The sequence below is a fragment of the Hoplias malabaricus genome, chromosome 17, assembly GCF_029633855.1.
Source record: "Hoplias malabaricus isolate fHopMal1 chromosome 17, fHopMal1.hap1, whole genome shotgun sequence".
In the NCBI taxonomy this organism is placed as follows: Eukaryota; Metazoa; Chordata; class Actinopteri; order Characiformes; family Erythrinidae; genus Hoplias; species Hoplias malabaricus.
Genome location: NC_089816.1, coordinates 33,049,110 through 33,067,280, shown reverse-complemented (window position 1 = coordinate 33,067,280; position 18,171 = coordinate 33,049,110). Strand labels below are relative to the sequence as shown.

General features: G+C 41.0%; 2 protein-coding genes across 6 annotated transcripts in view; one reads left to right on the top strand and one right to left on the bottom strand.

Annotated features, from left to right (window-relative positions):
• Nucleotides 1-1,903: 1,903 nt before the first annotated feature.
• The window catches only part of ckap5 (cytoskeleton associated protein 5), a 33,913-nt gene continuing 17,645 nt past the window's right edge, over nt 1,904-18,171 (top strand). For 2 of the 4 annotated variants that reach the window (XM_066648787.1, XM_066648789.1), the window contains exons 1-19: nt 1,904-2,062; nt 5,224-5,313; nt 5,982-6,175; nt 10,123-10,329; nt 11,157-11,328; nt 13,201-13,333; nt 13,853-13,953; nt 14,060-14,173; nt 14,498-14,602; nt 14,765-14,854; nt 15,062-15,226; nt 15,497-15,625; nt 15,840-15,992; nt 16,156-16,254; nt 16,429-16,539; nt 16,695-16,787; nt 17,086-17,271; nt 17,631-17,725; nt 17,835-17,892. In XM_066648787.1, the coding sequence (XP_066504884.1) occupies nt 5,257-5,313; nt 5,982-6,175; nt 10,123-10,329; nt 11,157-11,328; nt 13,201-13,333; nt 13,853-13,953; nt 14,060-14,173; nt 14,498-14,602; nt 14,765-14,854; nt 15,062-15,226; nt 15,497-15,625; nt 15,840-15,992; nt 16,156-16,254; nt 16,429-16,539; nt 16,695-16,787; nt 17,086-17,271; nt 17,631-17,725; nt 17,835-17,892 (2,262 nt within the window). In that variant the 5' untranslated portion in view covers nt 1,904-2,062; nt 5,224-5,256. The remainder of the gene's footprint in view (nt 2,063-5,223; nt 5,314-5,981; nt 6,176-10,122; nt 10,330-11,156; nt 11,329-13,200; nt 13,334-13,852; nt 13,954-14,059; nt 14,174-14,497; nt 14,603-14,764; nt 14,855-15,061; nt 15,227-15,496; nt 15,626-15,839; nt 15,993-16,155; nt 16,255-16,428; nt 16,540-16,694; nt 16,788-17,085; nt 17,272-17,630; nt 17,726-17,834; nt 17,893-18,171) is intronic. The other 2 variants (XM_066648788.1, XM_066648790.1) reach the window with 1 other exon arrangement.
• Nucleotides 17,199-18,171, bottom strand: part of ccdc135 (coiled-coil domain containing 135) — a 33,921-nt gene continuing 32,948 nt past the window's right edge. The window contains exon 19 of one of the 2 annotated variants that reach the window (XM_066648791.1): nt 17,199-17,316. The gene's annotated coding sequence lies outside the window, so the exon portion shown is untranslated. The remainder of the gene's footprint in view (nt 17,317-18,171) is intronic. The other variant, XM_066648792.1, reaches the window with a different exon arrangement.

Here is an 18,171-nt window from a genome sequence, read left to right as displayed (position 1 = left end):
TTTCACACACTCACCCAATAACTCACACACTCACACCCGTGGACAGTTTCACACACTCACCCAGTCACTCACACACTCACACCCGTGGACAGTTTCACACACTCACCCAGTCACTCGCACACTCACACCCGTGGACAGTTTCATACACTCACCCAGTCACTCACACACTCACACCTGTGGACAGTTTCACACACTCACCCAGTCACTCACACCCGTGGACAGTTTCACACACTCACCCAGTCACTCACACACACACCTGTGGACAGTTTCACACACTCACCCAGTCATTTGCACACTCACCCCGGGGGACAATTTCACACACTCACTAGTATCTCACACACTCACACCTGTGGACAATTTCACACACTCACCCAGCCACTCGCACACTGACACCCGTGGAGAGTTTCACACACTCACCCAATCACTCACACACTCACACCTGTGGACAGTTTCACACACTCACCCAGTCACACCGGTGGACAGTTTCACACACTCACCCAGTCACTCACACACGCACACCTGTGGACGATTTCACACACTCACCAGACACTCACACCCGTGGACAGTTTCACACACTCACGCAGTCACTCACACATGTGGACAATTTCACACACTCACCCAATCACTCGCACACTCACACCGGTGGACAATTTCACACACTCACCCAGTCACTCGCATACTCACACCCGTGGACAGTTTCACACACTCACCTAGTCACTCACACCCTCATACCCATGGACAGTTTCACACACTCACCCAGACACTCACACCCGTGGACAGTTTAACACACTCACCCAGTCACTCGCACACTCACACCCGTGGACAGTTTAACACACTCACCCAGTCACTCGCACACTCACACCCGTGGACAGTTTCACACATTCACCCAGTCACTCGCACACTCACACCCGTGGACAGTTTCACACACTCACCCAGTCACTCACACACACACACACACCTGTGGACAGTTTCACACACTCACCCAGTCATTTGCACACTCACACCGGGGGACAATTTCACACACTCACTAGTATCTCACACACTCACACCTGTGGACAATTTCACACACTCACCAAGTCACTCGCACACTGACACCCATGGACAGTTTCACACACTCACCCAATCACTCACACACTCACACCTGTGGACAGTTTCACACACTCACCCAGTCACACCGGTGGACAGTTTCACACACTCACCCAGTCACTCACACACGCACACCTGTGGACGATTTCACACACTCACCAGACACTCACACCCGTGGACAGTTTCACACACTCACCCAGTCACTTGCATACTCACACCCGTGGACAGTTTCACACACTCACCCAGTCACTCGCACACTCACACCCGTGGAGAGTTTCACACACTCACCCAGTCACTCGCACACTCACACCCGTGAACAATTTCACACACTTACCCAGTCACTCGCACACTCATATCCGTGAACAGTTTCACACACTCACCCAGTCACTCACACACGCACACCTGTGGAAAATTTCACACATTCACCAGTATGTCACACACTCACACCTGTGGACAGTTTCACACACTTAATTTGATTTGAAATATAAATAGAATATAAGGGAATGAGTAAAAATTAAAATACAATATGCAACTAATAATTATATTACAGGGGTGTTATAATGACGTAACACGGGTGTATGTTTAAATATAGCTACATAATATATGGCAATATAATAAGTCATGGAAAGCTATAGATGCATTTATTTTAAAACATTTGTGTTGATAGTTTAAAGCAGTTATACTAATGAATTCACGTAAAAATAACATGTCAGTAATATGTAGTAGACTGTAAACAGCTGGAAACGTGCATCAGAAAACACATGATAAGCCCTTCAGACGTGTTCAAACTTCCGTACACACTGCTACCAGACCCTCCCGGGGGCCAAGGGCCGTGTGTCCGGCGCCTGCGCTCTCTCTTTCGGCGGCTCCGCCCTCACACTCCCCGCCCTCAGAGGCGTTTCAAAAGGCCGGAGCTCTGGAGGAGAATGAACACAGCGGCTCCTTCAGCTTCATCACAACGCCTAGACCATTGCAGGTAAAATCCGAGAGCCCACATCTGCATTTAGACCCAGCGGCCAGGGCAGACACGTCCAGAACAGAGACACGGAAAGACACTCGGTTCCGTGACGTGGTGTGCGTTTCCACGGCCTGCGCCGTGTGTCTGTTGTGAGTCCCTCAGTCTAACAATAGTGTGTGAGGCGTTTACTATGTGTCCTCTAAACCCACGGACATTTATGCCGTTTTTTTCTTTCAGGACAATCTATTCGTTACACATTTCTCTTACCGCAATGTTTGGGCTTTAATTTGAAGCGGCCGTTTTACCTTAGCTACTGTTGCTATGTTAAAGCTAAGCTAAGTTTAGCAGCACTGCGTATTTAAGACCCTGGCCAGTGTTTTCCACTAAATAAAGAGATATTTTAAAAATTAAGATGCTTAATTAAGTCAGAATTAGAGCTTTATAATTGTTATTTATATGAATAACACAAAAGTCTTCATATTCCGCAGCTTCTTGTTCTTATGTTTCGTTCCACCTTAAATGGGGCTGCAGTTACAGAGGCGCTTGAACCTATTTTTTAAGGTGGAACAAATTTGTAATAAGAAGATATCGCTAGCTTACTGCACCTTCCTAACTATGAGGCACAGACAGTTTGTCCACAACAGTAAACAGCGAGCATAACAACAAATATACACCAGTCTGCGTTGCGTTTAACGGGGCGTTAGAATTCCTGCTACATTATCACTGTATTTTATAGTTGCTATCTTAATTTTATTCAATATTTTATCACTGAATATGTTTCTCTGATGTCAATTTGTGATGCTTTCCTGCTTTTATGTAAACAGGTTGTGATGTGTGTGAATTATCTCATTAACTTAAGACTGCTCCATGTAAATGTAGCTCTGTTCTATTCATTTCCAAATTAGTACATTTTAATAGATGTGTTTTTATATATTCTGCACATACCACACATTAGTGTGAGGATTGTTGCTTTTAGTTATTGATAGTCATTGTTCAGTAAAGTCCCCCTTACATTGATTAAAGGTGCTGTGTATGATTTCAGTCAAACTCACTTTCTGTAAAAATTTACTGAATATTTCCTCAGAGTTTGCTAGCTCTTTGGTTTGTTTACTAAGTGAAAGGAAATCTTGTGTCTTGGGCACCAAAGTGGTTCGGATGGAGAAAACACAACACTCCTCCAGCCAACTCGCAACAGTGTTGTTTTGGTCCAAGCCCTGTGTCAATGGGGGCAGGGCTTCTGAAGGGAAGGGTGGGGTTTGTTCCCTTTCTTGTTGAGGTTAAATCTCAAAATTCTTCCTCAAATCGTATACCGCACGTTTGAAACACAAAATAACGTCCTTTCGTTTCAGTAAAAACAACAGGATTTTTAGTTGTTTAACCCTTAAAAAAAATCCAAAAAGCCTTTTTTCACCCAAACCATCGCTGCTTGTATTCAGCTCAAAAGCCTTGTCTCACAAGTTGACGGGATTGGTTCTGTAGATTTGTGACCTAAGAAACCCTGGCTGTCTGAATCAGAGATTCCAAGACTCTTTGTAATGCAGCATTTTAAATGTTTGACTTTTCTGACTGCTCCAACCGCGATCTTTCTTCCACACAGGGTAAACATCTGAGAGGTCTTTAAGACGCAAGAATGTAAGAAGTATGCGTCAGTATAAGACACATAAATGTTTAATTTTTTTAAATGTATTTATTTTAATTCAAAATCATTATCTAAAATAATACATTAGAAATCATGGTAGTCTTAGTCAAAAGTTTATGAGCGTTACTCCGTCCTAACTGTGACTGTGTATTTTAGTAAGTAAGGGCTTGCTCAATTTGTGAAGAATTTATCAGATTATTTCCTGCGTAATGAACATGAGAGAAACCCCAAAGGCCTGAACTACTCTTTTGTAGAAATCGATATGAAACGTGAAGTGATCATCTCATTCAGATGTGCATTAAGGAGCATTAAGCCAACCACTCTTCCTGGCTTCACTTGCTGCCGCTTATGGCCCGGAGATGTTGACAGCATCGCGTGCAAGTGTTGGACTGTGTTCTTCTCTGAGTTTTGTAGATTGGTTGCGCCAGCTGTCACAGCAGTGCATCGTTTTATTTTGCTGTTGATGTGTCCGTCTTTTCTGTGATGAAAAGATTCCTGAGTTTCATACCTTCACCTCCCAGGCTGTTTATCTGATCTAGATGATGTGGGCTTGCCTATGCAGTTTACTAACTGTTAGGTGTGACACGCAGATTCTAGACATTTTAAACAACTGCATAACTGCAGTGGACTCTTTTGAGCCTGATTGTAGAGCGCCGTGGTGACTGAAGTGTTGTGAATAACAACGGAGCTGGCGCTTTGTGTTTGTTTGCTGTTTTGTGATATATATCTTTGTTTCAGACTTTCCTTTCTTGCGTTGATGTGCTTTATCCAAGACCTTTGTTTTTCTTTAAATAAAGGGCCTTTGTGTTTCTTTAACTCCTCAAAGTCCACTTTTGAACTTTGCTTTTGAGTATGGAAAGAAAGTGAATTAAAATTAGAGCTGAACGATACGGGCAATATATATATATCACAATACGTTTCTTCATTTTGGGCAATACGATATAATTCCGATATCAATATGAACAATAAATAAGCCACAGAAAAAACTGCAGAGAATTGAAAGCAACATCTTGGCTTTGTCAATATTAATATTTATGAACTAACTTCAAAATTGAGTCCAAATTACTGAAGGTACTGCCCTGTAATGACCCTCAGTCAGTGACACATGCTGTAAATAATATATAGTGAAGTGCTGACAATGTGTAGAATAATTGTATCATTGTTATTGAAATATTTTTATATCGCAGTTGTATATTTATATTGAATTAATGTCCAGCTCCAGTTAAAATCAAAACAGGCTTTAGTTTCTGTACTTTTAAAGACAAATGAAGAATGTAAACATCCTCTGTTCTGGTTTTATTTGTTTTACACCGTTCAGTAAGCAAATGTTTATATCATGTGAACCTTTCCTTCCACACTGACTAACAGAAATGGTTATAAAATCTCCTTACAATAGCATACATGAGGTTAAATTCTGCCAATTACCGTTTTTCTAAAACAAGCTTTTGTTGTGGCATGAATGATACAGTGCTGTACAGTTAATCTAGGTAAACATGTCCCCAACAAACAGAAACCTGCTCATTTCTGATATTGTTTTCAGTTAAACAGATAAGGCAAACGCAAAGGAGCCGCCATGGGGGACGACAGCGAGTGGATGAAACTGCCCATTGACCAGAAATGTGAACATAAGGTGAACATTACAGTTTTTCCTTCCAAAAAAGAAATGTGAAAACTCCCCTAGACTTGTTAAGAGCCTCAGAAACCAGTCTGTTTCTGCATCAGCAGTTCATTGTTGTTACTGTTACCCACAGCCTCGCTTCTCTGGTTCTTCCATAAAGAGCCGAATGTCCAACAGCCGTGTCTTTACTTTCAGTTTTAGCTTTACGAGCTGTGTGGGGATGTTTAATTAAAAATGAGTTTAAGCCTTGTCACTCAAATACAATCACTGTATTTACGGCATCAGCATCTGTGCAGGCAGAGAGGGGAAAAACAAGCAAGGCCACTGGGAGCAGGATTGAACCAGCCGTGCAGTGTTTTTTTTGAAGTAAAAATTATTCCTGAATAAGAATTGCTTTGCTTGTAAAGACAGTGATGCAGCAAGACGTTTAAACGAAAGAAACAAAGGCCAGCCAAGATCTAAAAATGCCAGGAGAGTTTCTATATCCAGTGGGGTTACAGGGCTAGTTATCTGCCAAGAAATAACAGCTCTTCACCTTCTAAGTAGCATCTATCTGGAAAATAACGACCTTTTAAAATGTTGAGCATAAATGGGTCACTCTGGCTCCTTCACCCATTGTCTCTTGTTTTAGTTCAGTGTCCATCTTAGTAACCCTCCTTCTCCCTTTCACCCCTCCAAAGGTATGGAAGGCCAGACTGAATGGATATGAAGAGGCCCTGAAGCTTTTCCAGCGAATCGGGGATGAGAAGAGTCCCGAATGGGGCAAATACCTGGGACTTATCAAAAAATTTGTAACAGAATCCAATGCCGTGGCTCAGCTGAAGGGCTTGGAAGCAGCACTGGTTTTTATTGAGAATGCACATGTGGCTGGCAAGTAAGTGTGTTAAAGTACATTTTCTTTGCAGGGGTTCCTCTTATCCTGTGTGTTCACCAAGTGTTTTCCCAATGCTGTGTTAGGATCTCATATTAAAGTTCCTAAAATTTAACCAACCCATGCTCATCAACTATAAAAGCTGTTTTTACATATGAACTCTGGAAAATGTTCGTAGAATCGGGTCCAGACACTTTCCAGAGTTGGCAGCTCTCGGATGTAACGTATAGGTGGAGGTTGTCTGTGTCAGATGAGTTCTCACTACAGGAAACGTTCAACGTGGGGTGGCGTATGTAGCTTGTGCAGGAGGCTTAGCATAAATACACAGAATTCTCCGGAACATTACAAGTTCTATTCACAAATGCACTCACTCTGACATTACTCTGACTTTGTACTAGGGGGCTGTTTTTGCTCCTGGGTTCCACCTGTGGTTGCAGAGTGTATTACACTTTTTACAGCACTGTCCTGAAACACGTTTCTGCAGTGCTGAGCTCAGAGTAGCAAAGATAGAGGCTCTCATCTCCTTGTAACAGGCCAGTGAAGCATCACAAATATTTTGAGGCTGTAATTTTTTAGGTAAAATGCTACCTTTTTATAATATTACTTTTTATTAACGTATTTCCTTACTTTTCTCTATGTAGATAGTTGGCTAGCTATACAGGACGGTAGTTGTTTTTATCAGTTTTGCTTCAATGAAATGAAAATATAAGGGGGAAAAAAAACAGAACCTAACATGACATTCATATCATCCATCCATTCATTCATTATCTGTGACCCTTATCCAATTCAGGGTCGCGGTGGGTCCAGACCCTACCTGGAATCATTGGGCACAAGGCAGGAATACACCCTGGAGGGGGCGCCAGTCCTTCACAGGGCAAGACATTCATATCAATTAACTATATTTTTGTTTTGTCAGTAAAAATAATAAGCTAATATTTTACTGCCCTGTGATGGACTGGCGCTGCGTCCAGAGTGAGGCTCTGGACCCACTGCGGCCCTGAACTGGATAAGCGGTTACAGACAATGAATGAATGAATACATTTTACTGATGGTGGTATGGGCCAGCACTGTGTGCTGTAATGCAGGAGCTCAGTCCACTCTGTTTTAATGGAAGTCTTTTGAGTTTAATAGGACAGTCTGGTGTCTGGGTCCTGGGCCTATATTAGCCTTTGGAATCCTAATTTGAGGTTTATACCCCTTTCACACATGCACAGTAATCCAGAAATGTTTACCCGGAGGAGTTGTATGTGTGTGTACGTGACCATCTGCAAAATTTGTCCCGGACTTTAACCTCCTCACACCCCAGTAAAGATTCCGGGTACAACACAGGCGCAGCACCATGCCTAAAGCACACGTTTCATTTCCCGTTGCGAGAGCGTGCCTGATGCAGAAAATCTCAAGCTGTGGGCTGCATTTGTGAACAATCGCTCCGGGACATCTCCAGACCCGATACTGCAGAGTTTCTCTAGAAATTCTCCAATGTAAAAGAGGCATTCATGATTTTTGTGTGTGATGAAGTGCTTTGGCCTTTTTGTTGCTTTGTGTCTGTGTTCAGTAGCAACAGGAGAAATGTGATCCCTGATGAAAGTAAAACTATTTGGAGCAAGAGAGAGAGGCAGTCATCAGGCCCTGATAGTCGTCATGTGTTTGGGCAAAAAAAAGTTCAGAAAAAAAGCAAAGTCGAAGCTTTCTTTTCCTCTTTGGGGGATTTTATTTAATATTTGCTCTGAATATGAACTAGTTTTTAATTGTTTGCCTAAATTAATTCACTCACTGTGCACTCCCTGCACTGTTATGGAAATGCGCACCTCCCTGCGTTGTAATGGAAATGTTTTGGCTGAATGCTGGCCACGGTGATTGTTCTCATGCTGTTTCCCAAAAGCAGAGAAGCTTATTGAGCTTTCTAAATATAGCTGGACTGAATGGAACCAGAGAGCGATTCTACAAAGCGATACTTTAGAGTTGGCCAGAGAGGTTTAAGCCTGAAGTGTGTAGTAGGGGTGTCTGTGAGCTTGTCCTGTTGGACTGTATTCACTTTAGGCTTAAATTAACTGGCTAAAGTGAGAAATCCTGCTTTGTGAAGCTCTCTATGCTTCCTACGTCAGCAAATTTACATTAGTTCAAAGCCAGTTTTGTGTAATAGGATGAGATCAAAGGACTATAGGACTATATTCATTGGATGACCTTTGGGCTGAATTTATCTGGCTAACTTTTGTCTGAAATGTCCCTCTCGGCGCTAGGTTTAACATCAGGTCCTCGGTTGGAGACTGATCTTTTCAGGATGCCCCAGTGTTGTGTGTCAGTGTTTTTTTTATTTTATTTTATTTTTTTTGTGTTATTTTTCTCTTTAACACTCTGTGTTGAGTTACAAAGACACCTTGGGTGGATCTGGCCGCTTGATTAAATATTTAATCATTGTTACATGTCTGTGCAGTTGATGGGTGGGGCTTTTTGAGTTTCACTGTTATGCTGCAGTGTTGGAGTTGCTGACTCCTCTAGAGCTAAAAAGTTTCAGCCTCAGGCTTGGCTCAGTCTGACGTTAATAGGCTCTTGGGGTTTACCCTGTAAGTGAAGGGTACTAAAAGATAGTGGGGGTTAATAGTGGTTATTTTAATTGATTTGCTTGAAACTTTTTAAAAACTACATTTGCAACAGAACTTTTAAACTTTCTTAAATGAAGAATATCAGTCACATGATGAAAGAACATGAATTTAATACAATGCTATAATAAAGTAACAAAAGTTACAATTTAATTGTGATATAAGTTTATCTGTGTTATTTACCTCAGCTTATTTTAAAAAATAATAAATACAAATTGAACAAAATCATCTTTTTCTTTTCATCGTCTCTAGTTTATACTGTGAATATTGCTGTTGGTCCTGAAATGAACTTTGAATTGTTTGGGGACTTTGAATTCTGGGTTTACAGATATTTCTCAATGTCTTTGTGATGATACTGTGCAGAAATATGGCTCAAACATTTTCCTAAAACTGTACAGTATGCTTTTCCCTTCCATTTAAAGGGATCATGTCATTGAAAATGGGTTGTGTACCTTAACTATACCTCCTCTGGAAGGTTAATGTCTGTCCACATTGGTGTGAAAATGACCAAAAGACACTCTAGTAAGATATATTAAGAATTTACAAAATCGTATTTCAAATTACGGCTTTAGGGCCAAATAATCTCTGGGTCAAACTGGGCTTGTTATGGGGAGAGCTGAGACTGGACGTGGAACTAATGTAGAGAAATGTGTTAAGAAGGTGGTGCCATTTCTCAGTGGCTAATGAATTAATGAAACTTAATACAGTAGAACTATGCTGAGTGTCTATATGACACTGTGTCATATACTGATATCTTTAAATGGACAAAAGGTAGGCGTCCAGATTGATACAACTAGTGTTTAAATAGGGAAGGGCTGGACAATAATTCAATATCAATATATATCACAATATAAAATGCTTCAATAATTTTTTTTATTTATTTTTAAAGCACATTTAACACATCAATATTCAATATAAATTATTTACAGCATCTGTCACTGACTGACGTTCGTACAGGTTTATGTTTGATAGTGACGTTATGTTTCTTTTTTGTTCTTGGATGTTTTTCAGTAGATTTTATATTGTTCAAATCCATATCGGAATACTGCATTGAGCAAAAATGTAAGAAACCTATTGTGATGTAAATTTTGGCCGTATTGTCTAGCCCTAATTATGCAGCACCTATTTTTATAGACAATAGAGCCACTTCTCCTCAGAAATCAAATAATCAAGTTGGGTTATTGGAGGCAAGTGTGGGATGCAGTTTGTGAAGTATTAATTGTTCGCCAGCTGTGGCTTGTGGGCTCTCTGACGGCAAAAGTTTTTGTCCAGACTCACTGTATCATGACTGTTTTTACTTACAGCAGAAGCTTTGATGCTGACTAATTCAGTGTCGTTCTTGTCTTACAGGACAACAGGAGAAGTGGTGTCGGGTGTAGTGTGTAAAGTCTTCAACCAGCCCAAAGCTCGAGCCAAAGAGCTGGGTACAGACATCTGCCTCATGTACGTAGAGATAGAGAAAGCGGAGATTGTCCAGGACGAGCTGATCAAAGGATTGGATAACAAGAACCCCAAGATTGTAGTGGCTTGCATTGAAACACTAAGGAAAGCACTTAGGTGAGTTTGGCTGTTCTGTTGATCTGCGTTATATAACAATTGAAAACAATAGCAGGCCTGTGTTAACTGGAGCTTTTCAGGAAAACTGTGGATTAACAAATATAAGTATATAAAAATATAATAAGCAAATTAGGGTCCAAATCATTTCTCCCTTGCCCTAGCAGTGTTGGGGCGACATGGCCCTGTATTCTGAGATTTGTTTTACAGACGCACTACAATCTGTGTTATGAATCACTGGAGAGACCCAAAATGTCAGTGTATTCTTTTAAAACTACGATAACCACTGTGTTATGTTGTTTAATGTAGATTCCATATAATGTTCTGGTATCTCAGAAGTTAACCTGTATATTCCCAGTCCCACGTTAAATAGTGAAGCAATTATATTCTGGTGCCTGAGTCTGCAACACTGAGGGTGGACATAAAAAAGCTACTGAAAAAGAAGCAGAATCCAGCTTCATATCAAAGAAGTGTTAGAAGTGGGTGATAATATAGGATTGTCGAACCTTACCATACCCTAAAGCCCCACAGCGCTCCTCTGATATCACTGCAGACTGACAGAGCTGCTGATGATGTATCAGGCCCTTGAAAGGAATGATTTTAACCACTAAACTCTGTCCCAGGGGGCAAGGTGTCACTCAAAATCAAGAAATGGAATTGGGCCTTAGTTTTTCAACAAAGGCACACTGTCGTTGATGTGAATTGTTGAATAATGCACAAAAAATAGATGAATTGTTGTTTTTTGGGGGTCTTTTTGTCTGAGACTTTATAAGAAATGAATAGTGAAGTTCATGTCCTTTTTTTTTTTTTTTCTCTCTTCTAATTTACAGTGAATTTGGTTCAAAGATCATAACCCTGAAGCCAGTAGTCAAAGTGCTGCCAAAGCTGTTCGAGTCCCGAGAAAAGGCAGTGCGAGACGAAGCCAAATTGCTAGCAGTAGAGATCTATAAGTGGATTCGTGATGCTTTGCGGACTCCTCTGCAGAACATCAACTCTGTGCAGGTGAGATAAGAGCTTCCACATTTCCAGTGCTCTGTGTTTTGATCTATCTACAGGAAGCCAATAAAAATGAACATGCCTGCTTCTTTCCTCAAATCTCAGCTGGGGACCAGAGCTGCTTAGATCTGGGGCTTTAGCTTAAAGGAACTTATAGGAACTGGAGAAGAATATCACTGATTTTTAATGTAAGAGGAAATAACTGCAGGCTCTTTCAGACAGTGAGGTTGAGATAAAGGCCTAATGGTCCAGTTATTCAATATTTGGATTTTAAATGTTGGGAGTAGGGGCACAGTTTTTGGCTAATTCCTTTCTTTTCATATTTCTATTACAAAACACGTAGTTCTCAAATACTTGATTTTTTTCGCACCTAAGCAAAATACTTATTAAAAGAAATTTTTATGAAGCGATTATGGAGGTACAGATAGTGGGGCCAAAAGTACATAATATGTCAAATACAGTTTGTGGACACCTTACCATTCAGCTGTTTGAGCTTTGTGGAGATCCCAAAACCATGTTCTGCCTTGGCAGCTCTAGCAGTTTGGTTGTTAAAAGTCAGAAATGTCAGGTTTGCCCTGCTACTAGTTCTCCAGCCCAGTGTTGGTTAGCAGTGTATAAATGCAAGCATGCTATCTCCCTTTATACACGTGTAGCTCAGTAATAGGATAATACAGTGGAACCTCTACTAACTATAGTAGATACTATACTAATATAGTATCGTTAGTATAGTAATACTAACGCCTATACTAATGAACTTTCCAAGATACGAACCGGACATTTGAATATTTTTTGCCTCCACCAACGAACCATGACTCTAGAAACGAACCCGAGCCGTCGGCTGGAAATGGCCACTGACCCCAATAGGCGAGTCTCCCAGCGCCCAGACTTGAGTGAGCTTTTAAGATTAGCACATTGTAGCTTTAGCAATTTAGCATTAGTGTAAATAGCAGACATCGAACTTCGTGCTAAGTTAAGCCGTATCTACTCTTCGTCTCCCCACGCTCACTGCCTACTCTCCGTTATTCCCCCCACCCCCACCTCCCGTCATACAGCCAGTGCCTGTGTTACTCCTCCAGCCAGTCGTCACGTCTTCAAGGTAGCGATGTGTAACCACTTACAACTTTATTATTTCTTTTTTATTACTGTTTCCACTGTATTTCTCTTTTATTTGTAGTAACGCTACATGTATATTTTTTACTAATTTGAGAGTGTTGTAAACATATATCAGTGCAAAAAGGGTGACTTTCGGGGTGGGGGCTGGAACACATTAATTGCTTTTCCATTATTTTAAATGGGGGAAAAGTGACTCGAGAAACAAACTTTTCCACTTACGAACCGGGTCACAGAACTGATCAAGTTCGTAGGCAGTGGACCCACTGTATATCAAATGAGTGCAGTTCAAAGAATGACAAATTAACCAAAACTGAAGTCTTCAAATAGGAACGGTTTAATATTTTACTGAAATCAATTTTATTTATTTATTTTTAAAATCTGTATAAATGTTCAAGTGGTTATTTATTTGTTCCTTAACGGTTAACCTCTTGATTTTATATGCTGTATTCAGGACATTAAACTGCAGTGTCTTTTTAGGGCTGTGAAAGTCTCTACATTTCCACAGTAATGATCCAAACATTAAATGACAGATATTAAAGAAAGCAGAGAGTTTAGTCTGAAAGTCTTTTTAATTCAGCTTGTTTAGGGCGGTGTCTCTATATAAAAGAAAAAAAATAGATAATGTGTGGCCTGAGGGGTGGAAAAAAAGTGATTATGTGCAGTGTTGACATGTTGGGCCTGGCAAAGGAGTGATTGTGTACTGTTCCCTGTGTGTGTTCTGCTCTGAGTAATGAGGTATTGTGTGTATTGTGTTTGTGTCCACAGCTGAAGGAGCTCGAGGAGGAGTGGGTGAAGCTGCCCGCGGGTGTGCCCAAACAGAGCCGCTTCCTGCGCTCGCAGCAGGACCTGAAGGCCAAATTTGAACAGCAGCAGGCGGCTGGGGGCGATGAGGGCGATGGTGAGACCGTTTTCCCCATGTGGCACTTTTTTTTTTACACTTGTCTTATAAATGCACATATGGATATCACCCAGGTACATAAAGCATTTTAAAATCTAGACTAACTGTTTGGATCCATCTGCTAATCCCAAACATCCCAGAATATTTCCATAGTTGTAGACTAGACATGTCTGATTTGTAGTTAACCCTATCATGGACGAAAGCTACTGTTATTGACGTCAGATATGTCTCTCACTTATGTTTGACAGCCGAGCGTGGCATGTTACGCGTGTGGTGTTAAAAGCAGCTTTCACTGGCCAGTGATGTGTGTGTAAACTGTTGAAAACTGTTTAACTACGAGCATCTTGAGCAGCAACATCCTTAGAGGAGTTGCAGTTGCGTGCATAATTGGCGGGGGGTGTGTGGGGGGGTATAGTTTTTGTTTTCTTTCTTCAAATTTAGACAGTAACAATTTTGGTCGCCTTTGCTTTTACTTGTCTCTCTGAATCATCTGAATACATTTCTCACTATGTGTTCCAGGTGACGATGATGAAGAAACCGAAGCACACGTTGATCCCTACGAGCTGCTGGAAGCTGCTGAGATTCTCTCAAAAGTCCCAAAAGATTTCTATGAAAAGATCGTAAGCCTGAATCCACTTTTCTCTAAAGGTGTTGTAGCTGTGGATATATTTCTTCACTTGAGATGTTCCCAAACATTTATGCTCCACTTTTTGTTTTTCACTGTAGGAAGCCAAGAAATGGCAGGAAAGGAAAGAAGCATTAGAAGCTGTGGAAGCCCTCACAAAAAACCCTAAACTGGAAAATGGAGACTATGGGGATATGGTCCGAGCCCTCAAGAAGGTAACAGCTTCTGTTGTGTGGAACTGACTTGTCCTTTTTCTGTTCATACATGCGCTCTGTAGCAAGACAGGACAGGCTTTAGAGCCTTATTTGATCATTTAAATTATTAATGGCTCAGTAAATTAAACTAGAAACTCAACATTAGGTACCAGTGTAGTTCAACATTGTTTATAATTTCTTGCTTCTTCCAGGTGTTTTTTTGAAGCTTGTTCAAATTCACAACTGTTGTAATGAAATATATTTATGGGCAGAGCCTGTACAGGTCAGTTTTGAAACAGAGTTTCTCTGTGGACACTGAGAATAATCATTTTGTTCACATTGCAGGTTGTTGGCAAAGATGCCAATGTGATGCTAGTGACCTTGGCAGCCAAATGCCTAGCTGGACTAGCATCAGGACTGCGGAAGAAGTTTGGAACGTACGCAGGCCATGTAAGAAAAGACACTCAAACTAATTTAATGCTTAAAAAGGTGCCGGCATATACACACAGGTTTTTGACATCAGCGCATTAACATTTTTAGAGCAGGGTTCATGTGACATAAAGTTGTACATTGACTGAAGATGATAATCCTACATTTTATTTTCTAATGAAGGTGGTGCCAACCATTCTGGAGAAATTCAAGGAAAAGAAACCTCAGGTGGTCCAGGCCTTACAGGAGGCCATTGATGCTGTCTTCCTAACTGTGAGTATACCTTGAATAGTGAATTACTACTAAGATTACAAGGAAATACATTATTGAGCTAATATCATGCACAGCCCTTTAACAACAACTTTAAAAACAGGGATTAAAGCCGTATGTTGGCATCTGTGGGAGGCAGAGGGACCAGGGTCGGTTGTGGGGGGTAACCTGTGACAGCAGCTATATGCTGAAATGTTTGTTGCCCTGCAGACGACACTTCAGAACATCAGTGAAGACGTACTGGCCGTGATGGATAACAAGAACCCATCAATAAAACAGCAGGCCTCGTTGTTCCTGGCCCGAAGCTTTCGTCACTGCACTCCCGCCACTCTGCCAAAAAGCGTTCTGAAGCCGCTCTGCGCAGCCTTCCTCAAGGTGCCGAAATACTCCACACACTTGGAGGAGAACACTAACTGTAACACATTATCTAACCTCATGCTGAATAACAGGGGAGTGGGTTAAGAATGGGGCCTTCTTTTAAACTTGGAGTAAAAGAGTGAGGACAGTGGATAATACTGGTTCGTCATTATTAATTTAAGTGGGCGTTTGAGGTTAATTAACCCATTACAGACTAAACACTTAGTGATTACTACACTCTGCCGTACAGGGTTTAAAACCCACGCACTGTCTCTTCTCCCATCACAGCAAGTAAACGACTCTGCTCCGGAGGTGAGGGATGCTGCCTTCGAAGCTTTAGGCACTGCCATGAAGGTGGTGGGAGAGAAAGCTGTTAACACCTTCCTGGCTGATCTGGATAAACTCAAACTGGATAAGGTAAGAGCTCAGAGGCAATAATGTCAGTCAAGAGAATTTGAACTTGGGTAATTCAGGTTTGGTTCTGAATTTCATAAGTGTAATTCTATTAACCCTTGAGTAAAAATGACCCCTAGAACGTTCGCTCATGTCATATTGCTTATACATATATTTACGACTAGGCCCTGTTCTGACAGGGAAAGCATTGCTATTGTTTTTTTATTTCCATACACAGATAAAAGAATGTGCAGATAAAGTTGAGCTTGTTGGTGGGAAGAAAGTGGGAGGACGTGAAAAGAAGGAGAAACCTGCAGCTAAAGCTCCTCCTGTAGAAGAGCCTCCACCCAAACCTGCTTCTGGTCCTCTGAAAAAAGCTCCACAGGCCAAAGTAAGTTGATCAAAATGTTAGTGTCTGAAATCTCTGACTTGCCTGGAATGTGAGATGAGCAGCATCATTTGACTTGTTGATTGTTTCTTGGTAAAATGGTCCATTTTTAAATAGAAATGATCATCTCCTTAGCATGATTTTAAAGACCCTGTTTAATCTTTAGGCTGCAGGTCCTCCTAAAAAGGGCAAAGCTGCTTCTGCGCCAAGTGCCAAGGGAAAGAAAGCTCCAGAATTAAAGGAAATTGTAGAGCCTGAGTTATCTGTAAGTACATTACTTTCCTTTTTTGTACAAAATGTACACCACAATATTTTTAACCTTAATGCACCGATAATATTCTAATGCAGTTGACACTAGAAATGTAGCATGGAAAAATTGAACGCTTTGAGACTGATGCAGTGCTGCACATCAATGACACTGTACCTGTTTTCTTCTCAGATCGAGGCATGTGAAGAGAAGTCGGCTGCTGTGCTCCCTGCTTCTTGCATGCAGTTGCTGGACAGTGCAAACTGGAAGGAGAGGCTTGCTAGCATGGAGGAATTTCAGAAGGTGATTGTTTTTACTTTATATTCTTTCTCTTTCTCTCTTTACTTTTTAAACAACTGCTGTTTCAGTTAATAATGTGCTGCAATCCAAGCACCCCTAATAGAACCAGAACTGAATTTACAGAATTGCTGAGTCGTGTGTCTGTGTGTGTGTCTCAGGCTGTTGAAGATATGGGCAAAAGTGAAATGCCTTGCCAGGCACTAGTCAGGATGCTGGCCAAGAAACCTGGCTGGAAAGAGACCAATTTTCAGGTAGGTCTTTTTCCTAGAGCCTGTACTATACCAGCAGTGCAGTGGCCTCTCTAAAACATAGACAAATAGGAGGCGTGTAACAGCATTCACACTGTCCTGTGACAATAAAAACCTGCTGTCTTCAAAAACTACGAAACGCATGCCCTTAATCCGTCAAATGAGCGAATAATTGATTTAATCTGGAACAACATAGTGCTCACTTTTATGTGTTGACCTTAGAAAATAGCCCATCATCTTAAATGTTAAAGGCATTTCTGACATGAGTCTAATGCCAGATGTCTGATTCCCAACTGTTCAGGTGATGCAGATGAAGTTGCACATTGTGAAGCTGATAGCAGAGAAAGGGTCTTTCTCAAAAATGTCCGCTTTCGTGGTGCTGGACGGCCTGGTGGACAAAATCGGGGACGTGAAGTGCGGCAGCAATGCCAAAGAGGCTCTGACTGCTATCGGAGAGGCCTGTTCACTGCCGTGGACCGCTGAACAGGTCAGTCCAGCCTCGAGTGTGAGGGCAGGAACAATTGAGGGAGTACTATTAGGAGGAAAAAAATATGTTGTTTAATGTCAGTATTAGTACTTACATTTAAAAATATTGTTCATTAGAAAGAGAGAATACATTAGAAGCTAGAAGAACACTCCTATGACAACTCTGCTTTTCACTTTTTTAGTTGGGGAATACTTTTACAATTTTGCAACGGCTGGAGCAATAACTAACTTGTTTTTCTGTGATTATTACTTTTAAAGTGGAGATGAGTATTGTGAAAATGATCCTAAGTCCCTTTACTAATTGTTCTTTTTTTCTTCTGTATTTACATCTGATATTAATCCAAGATCCTTGCTTTTCAGGTGGTCTCTTTGGCGTTTGCACAGAAGAACCCCAAAAACCAGGCAGAGACTCTGAACTGGCTCGCCAACGCTATGAAGGAGTTTGGTTTTGCAGGGTGAGTGGGGGGTGAAATTTGTTTATTTATTTATTTATTTTTCTCAGATGCTTTGTATGTTGGTGTATAATAAATTTATTTACCTCAACTGTTCAAATTTATCTTGCAGAATTAACGTGAAGGCTTTCATCAACAACGTCAAAACAGCTTTGGGTGCCACAAACCCTGTGAGTGTTGAGGTTAAACTTTATCATTAGGTATCTTCCAGGAAATCTTTCATGTTTCCTGTCATTCACAATTAAGCTTCCTCATAATGCCAAAGACGACTGGTGTCTTCAAAATAGAAAAACTGAAAGCATATAATCTAGTCGCGTCCATTTTTGTCATGTTTCCATAAAGCCTTCAGCCAGGCTGCTTTTGTTCTACTGTTATCTGCAAAGACATACATGGCTTTGATTTAAAAAAAAAAAATCCCTGATTAGCGCCCCCTTGTGGGGGTGTAAACG